At 38.8% G+C, this 10,839-nt stretch overlaps 1 protein-coding gene across 3 annotated transcripts in view; it reads right to left on the bottom strand.

Annotated features, from left to right (window-relative positions):
* Positions 1-424: 424 nt before the first annotated feature.
* Positions 425-10,839, bottom strand: part of gdpd5a (glycerophosphodiester phosphodiesterase domain containing 5a) — a 38,416-nt gene continuing 28,001 nt past the window's right edge. Inside the window, exons 11-17 of one of the 3 annotated variants that reach the window (XM_074672864.1) lie at positions 9,810-10,040; positions 9,379-9,524; positions 6,729-6,876; positions 6,313-6,395; positions 5,917-5,931; positions 2,846-2,958; positions 425-2,572 (exon numbers count right to left, since the gene is read on the bottom strand). In XM_074672864.1, the coding sequence (XP_074528965.1) occupies positions 2,481-2,572; positions 2,846-2,958; positions 5,917-5,931; positions 6,313-6,395; positions 6,729-6,876; positions 9,379-9,524; positions 9,810-10,040 (828 nt within the window). In that variant the 3' untranslated portion in view covers positions 425-2,480. The remainder of the gene's footprint in view (positions 2,573-2,845; positions 2,959-5,916; positions 5,932-6,312; positions 6,396-6,728; positions 6,877-9,378; positions 9,525-9,809; positions 10,041-10,839) is intronic. The other 2 variants (XM_074672866.1, XM_074672867.1) reach the window with 2 other exon arrangements.

Genomic DNA, 10,839 nt, shown 5'->3' with positions numbered 1-10,839 from the left:
AGAGTTGTAAGGCATATATTTTTTATCACTTGAGTTCCTCTGAATCATGTTATGTATTAATTTTTTTTCCATTTTGTACTTTGTTTTTAGGAAAACAGGATTTCTATGACTGCCAATAATTGTTGCCAGTGGTCACACAGAAATATAAGTTTTGTATTTTTCCATTTACTTTGAAAAAAATAAAGTTGGAATTATTAGGCATGAATGAAAATGTGAAAGACATTGAAATAATTTAACCAATCCAGTATCATGCCAAAAAATCATAAAAATCCAATCAATTAACTTAGTATTTTTGACTTTCTGTACATTTTTTGACAAGTATTTCAGTTTTGATATGTGTTTTAATTAATTTAATTTTTCTGATAAGAAAACCAGCACAACGCTCAAAGAGTAAACATCACTTTTATTGAACAATCAACATGTCTGCAGCTAAAAGTCTACTTGTATCACCAATCTATGACCCGTCAATAAATCAAAACAGAATAAATACGCCACCATATTCTAACACTTCAGTCATGTAACAAAAAGGCAGCCATGTGAAAGTGGTTACATATCATGTCATACAACTACATATTAAAATCAGTCATAACATGACAGACACGAGGCAGAGACTAAGAGTACATCACTGACAGCACCCCACCCAAGCAAACAGCAAAGAAACAAACTTTTGACATCGGCCCGTGTCTGCCTGTCACATATCAAAAGGAAACAGTGATCATCAAAATAAACAAAAGTGTAAAACATATGTTCAAGTTACTTAAAAATCTCCCAGAGGGGAAAAAACAAAATAAAAACATGTTATATTTACAGCAGTAAGGGGTACAGAACACTAAACAGCTTACACACTTTCAGAAAACACAGGAGTACGTGGAAATACAAAATTTAAGCGTTAAAATCAACTTTTTAAAAAGGAACACAAGCTTTCTATTATTCACTGCAGTGTCCAATTTCTGAGTGAAGATGTTTATTTCGATAGGAATAAAATATGTGGTATAAAAGAGAAACACAAGCTCCACTTCTCTAAAGATTTAGCAAAAGTTTAAAAAAAAAAGTAATAATGATAATAAAACATTTGATTTATGAGGCTATGAGTGTGTTCACACAGCAAAATTGTAATTAACTCTTTCAGTCGTATTTATTTCTTTAAGTCATCAATGAGTAACATCAGTCTCAACGGCAGTCTGTCTTAAATCAACCACCCACAAAACCAACCAGATTCAGTTTCTACCCTCTATCGACCAATCACCTCGCTGCTGCCAAAGATTCAAATCTGCTCCCCTCTGCTCCTCTTGTAGTCTGCATTTCAGCCTCAGTAATGTAACTCTCTTTAACTCTGGTCACCTGTGACCCATCTCATCTAAATCAGAAGCTCCAGCTCCTAAACTCATTTCTCATACTTTGTAAACTTGTTAAATAATCATTCACTCATACTATCTTGACTTGTAAAATCAATCAGTGTTCACTCATAATGCTACCTCTCCTGACTTATTGCACAAAATGCAATATATGTAAGTGTTTAAGACCTGCATTTAGTAAAAAACTATGTCTTATTAAACTTAAAATGAACCAAATAAACCTAACAAGTCCAGAAATATGACTTATTTTAAGATACTGAAAGCAATTCAGTCATCACTCTTGTCGTCTAATGTTTCGAAATAAGACATTTTTCTGGATCTATCAATTCAATGTGGCTCATATTAAGACATTTCCTAACAGAAAGTAATACATGAACTCTTGCTGGGATTTCAGTTTTTGCAGTGTTTATATGACTTAGGGACATCTGCCAGGCTGCCAGCTGACCCAAAAAGCAATAACAGAGACAGAGATACTGAATTTTCAGTGTGTGTGCACACTTGCTCACACCACTATGCTAGCTTGGTTTACGAATGAAAGTAAGGAGAGGACTTAAAAGGTTAACACAAAGAGGGCCTGTTGTTTTGGAGACTAAGGTCCTACAGAGGTTTAAAAAAAAAGTTGGAAAGTGAAGCCAAAATATTGAGACAGGGTGAAAATGTTAAGGATTAACAACAATCATATTTCATAACAGGAAGAAAACAATTAAAAACTTATTAGCTTTAAAATAACTGACCCTGTTTTCAGGGCTTTAACATTCACTCTGAAAAAAAAAACACAATAATCAAACAAAATAATTCAACTTTTTGTTTGCCTGGCACAAACACTGACAGACTTAACTACCAATGAAATCCTGATAAGCAGATCCTCCTTCTGTCTTCTTCTTTGTTCTTCTGTCACACGGCCTCATGCAGAGTTATAAGAGATAGAAACACACAATAACGTCACACCAGACAAGTGGTATGTTACAAACAACCAGTTCTCATGAAGTCAAACTGAGGAAACGCTGATCCTCCACACTGAAGTTTTAGTATCCATGTTGTTTCATTTTCAGGGTGTGTTCACTCTCAGTCTGAAAACTCAGATTAAACTGGCATCCACAGTTTTTCAGCTCTACTGAGTTTCATTCAGCGACTGGGGCGTCCATGAGAATATCTTGCAAACCCGTTTTCAGGATACAGAGAGAGCTCGTCAGCACCGCCCAGTCCGTTGTTGACATCTGCAAAAAGATGAAAAAAAAAAAAATGGTTCATTGAAACTTTAGGTACAGCAAACAGTATTTAGATGCTTCTACATACAACCTCTGTCAAACTTTGGCGCCCCCAACTGGTGGAATCCTCAAACTCTAGATTCACTGGCTCTTTCTTAAACCTCCCACACTTTCTCTTCTAAAACCTGAGCTCCATTTGAAGACAAAACTAAAATAATTTGTTTTATGTGCCCGGCTTCATCCCGAATCTTATTTCTTATGCTTATGAAGTGGAAGCTGTACCTGAGAATATGAGCTTCTCCTTCATGATGTTCACTTCCCGACTGGTGCGGCGTGTCACTGCACTCAGCATGATCTGCTCTGGGTTGTAGTTCTGCATCCCGCTCATCTTCCACCTGTTACAGCACACACACATGAAAAACATCAACAATGATCACATGGAGGTCATAATTCTTTACACCTGGACAAACTGTTCAACAGATGCTCTTACACAGCTTTTTTAAGACCAAAATTCTTATTTTTTTTTTCTAATTTTACTCGGTAAGGATTCTGTATTTTGACCCTCCGCTCACTGCTCTCACTACAGTTTATCTTTGTTTGGTTCAGTGTTAAAAAATTAAGCCCCAACAAAAACACTTTTCCTTCACAGGACTTAAAAAATAAATTCATATATCAAAATAGATGCTTTTGAATTTCCAGTGGAATAACTTGTCAAAACAAAGACTTTACAGTATATTCCCATGGAATATTTATTCATTTATTTTGTGATCACCTAATAATTGGTGGTTTTTTTTTTTTTTTTAGTAGCCTCAGCATAAGTAGTGATACACCCATATCATTAACCACCAAACTCCACCCCTCTTCAAACGGCAATGTGCAGAGGACATGGGTGCCTCAGCACCTTTAAAAAGGATGGAAAAATATAATACATAATAAATAAAAATATTAATCAAATGAATAACGCATAGAAAAATTATAGATGTGCATATTCTGTTTGTAGGTTTTTTACTTTTTCTGACTGAGTCTTTTTTTATCTCGAGGTTTTATTCAATAAGATTCACAACACTAAATGCATCACTGTATCTCTACTAAGAAACTCAAAAACATGGTCGTCACATGTATGACAGAGTGTGGCATATCAGGGTAACTCCTTGTCTTACTAAGCGCCTTGTTGGAGACCTATATCTGACAATGGGAATATAATGATAATAATACATTCATTTATTTTCTATACCCCTTGTCCTATTCAGGGTCGCGGGTGGCTGGAGCCTATCCCAGCTGTCATTGGGCGAGAGGCAGGGTACACCCTGGACTGGTCGCCAGCCAATCGCAGGGCTGACACCAGGGCTTGACATTAACACCGGCTAACCGGCCAAAGGCTGGTGGATTTCGGCAGTGGCTAGTAACACCGCCGCTCCCACTGGCCACTTTGGCGGGTTGAATTTTATCTCAAACATGGAGCAGAGAGACAAGGAAAAAGATGACTGATGATGAAAGCTCTGAGGAAATTTAATTCACCTCTCTTCATTGTCATTCTCATTTAAAAATAAATGATTTTTACAATCGTTAATAAATATTTAAGCAGACAGTGTCTCTTGCTGAGTTTTTATTAGTTCAATTAATCCCCTTTACCATTTTATTATAAGCAATAACAAACAACTATTTTAATTACTATGTCTTAATAGACTGCATATTTTCATATGAAAGGAGCACAATGTGACACACAACTTTATCAGTGAATACCTGATTAAGGACCTGTGGATTTTAACATTGATGTAGTCTTGTTTTGAGTGTGCATAGGGGTCATTTACATTTAAAGAGGTTGTAAATCTGTTTTAAGTAAACTTTAGCATGTCATCATCGGCTTTAATCATATTGAACATAATTATCTAACAACAAATAGTGGCCAATGAAAATACTGAGTGGCTAGTAACTCAGGGATACCACTGGCCACAGTGGCTGGTGAGCAAAAAAGTTAACGTCAAACCCTGGCTGACACACAGAGACAGACAATCATTCACGCACACACTCACACACACTGGCAATTTCAAGTGACCAATTAACCTAATGAGCATGTTTTTGGACTGTGGGAGGAAGCCTGAGTACCCGGAGAGAACCAACGCATGCACGAGGAGAACATGAAAACTCCACACAGAAAGGCCCACCGGTTGAGGTGGGGATTTGAACCGGTGACCTTCTTGCTGTGAGGCTGCAGCGCTAACCGTTGCGAATAATAATAATAAAAAAACAACAACATGTAATAACCCAAACTGTAATAACTAACCCAGAATGTGATGAGATGCTGAGCCTGATGCGTGATAGCTTTTTCTTCTAAATCTAAAAAGTTATTAACTTTTGAGTTGAATTACTTTTTTTCAATTATTACATTTTGTTTTCAGCACTTTTGTTATATTATCAACCAGTTATGACCTTAAGTTTTCTTTTAACTTTTTCTCTTACATATATTTTGTGTTGTAGTTACAAACTGGGCTCTAACAACTCTCAGTGGCATATTTTTTTATTTTGTCTTTTAAACTAATAATGAATGAAACTTTGCTGAAGTCCTCGGCCTGACCCAAAGAAGAAACTACTCTCAAAATATTTATTTTCAACTACAAAGGGAAGAGTTATTAGGAGTTGTTATCGTTTTTGTCAAGATGGTGTTTTTTTGTTTTATGTCCTGTTTTCCTGAAGCTTTTCTTACACTAAACATTAATTTAAAGTCAGATTTCCTATTTGAGCTTATTAAAGTGCACTGTATGAGTTTTTAAGGATTTTACTTTGCATTGAGTACAAGAATCAAGATATGGCATTATTTTATGTACCCATCTCACAGTTATACAGATGGCACTGACTGAACCAAACAGAAGGATGAGGAGAGTTTATTGGTTTTCTTATAAGCGGCTGTTTTCTCTGTTTTTGTCCCAAGAGGAGCAGACAGCTTCTGAATCAGTCTCACACATGTGAGCAGGTCGGAGTCGTTGTTTTGTTTTCCATTTGTTGGTTGTTTTCAGATTTATGAAGAATACAGTTTACTTTATTTCCCATATCATAACCTTTTGATGCTACTTTTTCCTAACACCTACCCGATACAGATGTTTACATTAATACACAGTATATGAGCAGTCACAGTGTCTGAGGAATCTACTAAAACAGATTCTGTGTGTTATGATGGTAAAGACTCAGATACACATGAAAAACACAAAGATGTCATGGTATGTACACAGATACACAAGACACAAACAAGTACAGAGAAAAGGAGGAGGGAAACAGCCTCAGGGTGTCGGGCAGAAAAAGCACAAGGACAGAGAGAGGGAGGAGGGAACAAAGGCCGAGGCAGAGGCAGCAGTTACCTGATCATATGATAGCTGACAGACGCCGGGGGGCAGCGGAGGAAGGATGCATGCAGATCAGGCAGAGTGCAGGACAGAGTAAAAATGTCAGGGGAGAGAAAGAGGAAGAGAGGACAGAGAGGACACAGAGAGGTTATAGCACGACGGAGAAACGTGACGCATGAAGAATGAAGAGAAGACAGTAAACAAGGAGAATGAGCAGAGTGAAAATGTCAGAGGAGCAGCAGCAGAGTGAACAGGAACAGAGCACAGGTCAGACTCTGAGACGCTGCTGTCTCAGAAAACACACCGACAAGTTCAGCCTCTCTGCGCTTGAAACAAAGATCACCCAACACGCTTTAAACTACATGTGTTCATGAATGATCACATCTGTATATGGTCACAGTCTGCACTTACTTCTGATAACAGAAGATCCCTATGACCACAGAGAGAGACACCAGGTCTGAGGTGATCCAGATGAAGTTGTAAGCAGGGTGGCTCTGGAAGGAAAGAAAGGGAGAAATGTTTACAGAGAAACCAGCAGAGGTCACTGTGAACAAACACGCCTCCTGAAGATAACACACAGCTCTCACTGAGAGGAAACAGCTGCTTTTTAGTTAAAATTGTGTCTCAGACTGTTTCCCATGATCCTTTGTTCTCTCAAACCATGCTGAGTTAAAGTCTGCCGCTGGGCCTCTTCGTATTTCTCTGCGTCCTTGCCCTCGAGTCTTGCCGAGCCCTTGTCAGTCTTTGTCCTCTCTCCTGCTGCACTGCCTGACCTTGTCTGAGTCTAAGTGTGTGTGTGTGTCATATTAGAGAGGATAACTGTTTACCATGAGCCAGATGGGGTAAGGCACCTTTCGAAGAACTTGGGGAGCATCAGAGGACACAGAAGGCACCCCGCTGCACCACAGTATGGAGTAAAGCCAGGGCTCATTCACCGGGTACACGGTCACACTCACGTTATTGGCCAGATACTCCCTGAGGAGAGCAAACAGACACCACACGTCAACACAACTCTGTCACTGCTGACCTCCCCAGACGCTTTTGTCCCATCACAGGCCGTATGGTTATTTACTTTACAGACAACAAAACTTAGTCTGCCAATCTTCTGCCCCAGTATTCACGCCAACACAGTCACACTTCTCTTTAAGTCCAAGTAGAAACCTTTCGCCACATTTTGTCTGCACTCTTATTCTTCCGTTACTTTCACTCTGATTGGATTATTTTAGACGTGGGGTCCCTTGCGTGTGGTTTCAGCTCGAACTGTCCAAATTTAATCTGAAAACACCTATCTCATTATTTTGAAGTGGATTACACTGGTTTTGAATGTTATTTCAGCGGTGTCACACAAGGAGAAGTGATGTGCTGGATATTAGTGTGTACGGCTGTTCAGTGGTCATGGCGTGCCAAACACAATCACAGCATCAGCGTTACATCATAACCTGATTGCAACACTCACTTTGTCAACTGGTCTAAAGTGGTATGTGCTTTAAAGAGTAGTGGCTGATAGACATACGCTTTTTAAAAGCCACTGCGAGAGCCAGTAAGTAGATTAATCTATGGCAATCTCTATTTACAATCTATATTTACAATCTATATTTACAGCTGATATTCTGTTTAAGTCCTTTTTTTTTTGCATTAGTTAAAATAATTTTTAAAAAATTGTTTAGATCCAGTTTTCTATGCATGTCATCATGTTTACAGTAATCTCAACCAGCAATGTGTTGAACATGTGTAAAAAGTAAATCATGAGAAAAATACGTTGGGTCACACTTTTGATGACAGAGATTTATATCAGAATAAAAAGCAAACAGCATCATTCTGTAACATAACAGAATATATATTAAACACCATTTTGTAACGTTGGAGGATTAGGCAATGAGGCAAAGTTTAGTCTCTTTGAAGATAGATACAGAATTTCTGCCTGACAGTCCAGTCAGCCACGCCCCTAAATGGGCAAAACTTGTAAGTTTAATATCTTCAAAAACAACAGGTTATAAAAAAAATCCTCCCAGTACAGTGTTTTTTTCTTTTTAACCAGACTGTAAACATGTTTTGTTTTTGCTGTAACAATTCACTTTTTTGAATTGGTGTGTATGGGCTGGTACACATTACAGGATTCTCCAAAACTTCACACATTTACAGAGCACACACTTGATGATAACAAAAGACAGATTACACAAGATTTCTCTCTCCTGATCTTACAGTGTGTGGTCTGCACCTCGAGGACACCACACACTAACAGATTCTTCAGCAGAGCTTCAGCTTCTTCACGTTTAATATTCTAAATCATGCATAGTAGTAGTAACACATGACTTTGGTGTAAACAAACATGACGGACAAATGGGGAAAAACCAGGAAAGTTGTAGTCCCAAATATTAAACATGTTCATAATTTATGATCTCTGAATCGCCTTCTGAGCGGCTACGACCAGAAAAAATCACTCTTACTACACCCCATACCACAGGGAAATCACACATGATGTCATCAGACAATCAGGCCTTCGCTGGCTTTGATCGTAAGGGGAAGATAGAGACAAAAAACAGCCTGATTATTCTGTAGCGTGTACCCGACTTACATGGTTTTTGTTTTTCTGCACCCAGGTTCAAGTGGATGCTTGATGAACAGGGGTTTTTATCACATCAGGAAAGGCTTTATATTTTGAGACCCAAAGTTGCTGTTTTTGTGTGTGCTGGTATCCCTTTACTGTAATTACCCCCCAAAACTAGTCAAAGTACTCATTAAGCAGTGCTAATCTCTGTTAAATGTAGCAACCAAACTCACCGTAAATCAATGTTTTTTTGTCTGTTGATTGGGCAGAATTACCAGGCTAAATGCTTGATTCTGATTGGTCAATACCCCAGAGTGTGTTATTTCTTGAACCTTAAGTGTTTTCCTGAAAGAAGAAGTTGAGCATATTTTACCTTGTGTCGTCACTAGCAAAAACACTTGGTCTACATAGCCCTCTACATGAATTAGAAGACAACATGGGAGAGCTATTCTACAACATTTACGTTACATGGAGATCACAAAGACTCTTTTAGAGAGCCCTTTTTGTACTTTGTAATGTTGCTAACATGTTGCAAATGAATTAGATGTGAAGCATTTCTTCAGGTTAGTTATCTAATAATCTTTGAAGTATTTTGTTTTACTTGCCTCCACCTTTTCATAGTGTGTTTCTAGCATTAGATTCATAATACACAGATATTTTTTATCAACAAAAAATTATCCATGTTCTATAATTGAGAAGTTTTCTTTTCACTATTTTAAATCAAATAAAGGATTTTTAACTAAAACTAAATGAACTAAATTGTTTAAACCCTCTTAAAATAGTGGTTGTACTTCAACTTACAGAGAAGTATACACTTTAAAAAAATCCTCTACAAGTGAATTTCTTTCTTCTTCTTTTTGTCAGTGCTCAAATCCACAAACGCAGCTCTCCCTGATCTCCTTCATGACCTCTCTGAGCTCTTCTCTTACTGTATGTCCTCGTGGTTGGCCTGGCTGTAGTGAAGGTTCAGACTCGTGATTCCTCTGTGTCTTATCTCTTTAATCGACAGCTTCTCATTGGCACCCTGCTGCAGCCCTCTCACCCTCCCCCTGTCCGTGTCGGGGGTCCACGTCACCTGGCACAAACACATGTGACAAGGAAAGACCCTGATCAGGCAGAAAGCAGCAGGTTCTTTCTATGTAGAGATGCGGCTAATAATGAAAAGTGCTGCTTGTAGAATAATTCATACTGAAATGAATTAGCAGAGATAATGTGACACCCTGTTTTTAAGTGATCACATCAACAAAGGGAAAATTAACCAATATTAAACCATGAATGACAGCTGATGTGGTTCCTGTGACGAGGTGGTCTCTACAAGCAGCACTTCTAAGTGATAAAAGTATGATTATAGTCGACCTACAGTCCTCACCCTCTTCTGGGGGATCCCTGCTTTCTGAACAGCCCACAGTGTGTCCATGAACCAGCTCCGGTGGCGGGGGTGTTCGGGTGGAGGCCTGCGGATGTCCAGCAGGGCAGAGCAGTTGGCTCTGAATGCCAGACGCAGCATCTCCACCAAGCTGCAGACCGTCTGGTTGGCTATTCGTGTTTTGTCTCTGCCCGTCAGGGTTTTTGCTGTCCAGTAGGGGTCGCTCTAGAGGAGGGGTGGACATAGCAAAGAGGAGAACATAAGAGGAGGGATTCACTAAGAATGGATTTGAGGTGCCATACATATGAGCTGAATGACGGCCACATTTTACTTAGAGTGAAAGTTGTGATGCAACAGACGTTCCCAATTTATTCACAGCTTGTATCCAGAAATGAACCACCAAAATGAGCTCAGTCAAACTTAAAAAAAGTCATTATCGATGGCTAAAGCGCAAAACCTTCTATCTGCAAAACTCACTTTTTTGAGAAAACTTGAAAAAACATGCTGTTTTCTTGCAGAATGCTATTTGTTAAGGATAACCAATGCATGACACACTGATTTTAGACTATGTAAGGATATTAATTGCAGACTGAATGTGAGCAGCATTCCTTCCTCTCATCATCCAGAGTGAAATCAGCAAAACAGAAAGCTTTGTAAATAGGAGTTTTTGCGTTTCAGCCATTGTCATGTGTTACAGCACAGTCTGTCAATCTACAGGTTTCCAGTGTGGGTTGAGCACTGAAAAGCCCCAGCCTGATTAAAGGTTAAAGAATATTAACAGATTTAAGTTCTACTATATTTCCTTGGGTTATCTACGTACAAGTTTAATTGTTTTGATCACTTAAAAATTTGAATGGCGGGCCTCAAACACTAAGGTCTGCCCATAGCTTTTCCCCTCATAGGCTTCTAGAGGGCTGACCAATCAGGGGGAAGGGGGTTGTGGAGCAGGGAGCCTTAAAGAGACAACAGCTAAAACGAGGATTTTTAGACAGAGGCTGAAATAAGAGTTTTCTAAAACACCAGT

The sequence above is a fragment of the Halichoeres trimaculatus genome, unplaced genomic scaffold, assembly GCF_033239565.1.
Source record: "Halichoeres trimaculatus isolate MK-OKI-2021-1 unplaced genomic scaffold, fHalTri1.1 fHalTri1_scaffold_6, whole genome shotgun sequence".
Taxonomy (NCBI): domain Eukaryota; kingdom Metazoa; phylum Chordata; class Actinopteri; order Labriformes; family Labridae; genus Halichoeres; species Halichoeres trimaculatus.
This window is presented reverse-complemented; position numbering and strand designations above follow the sequence as displayed.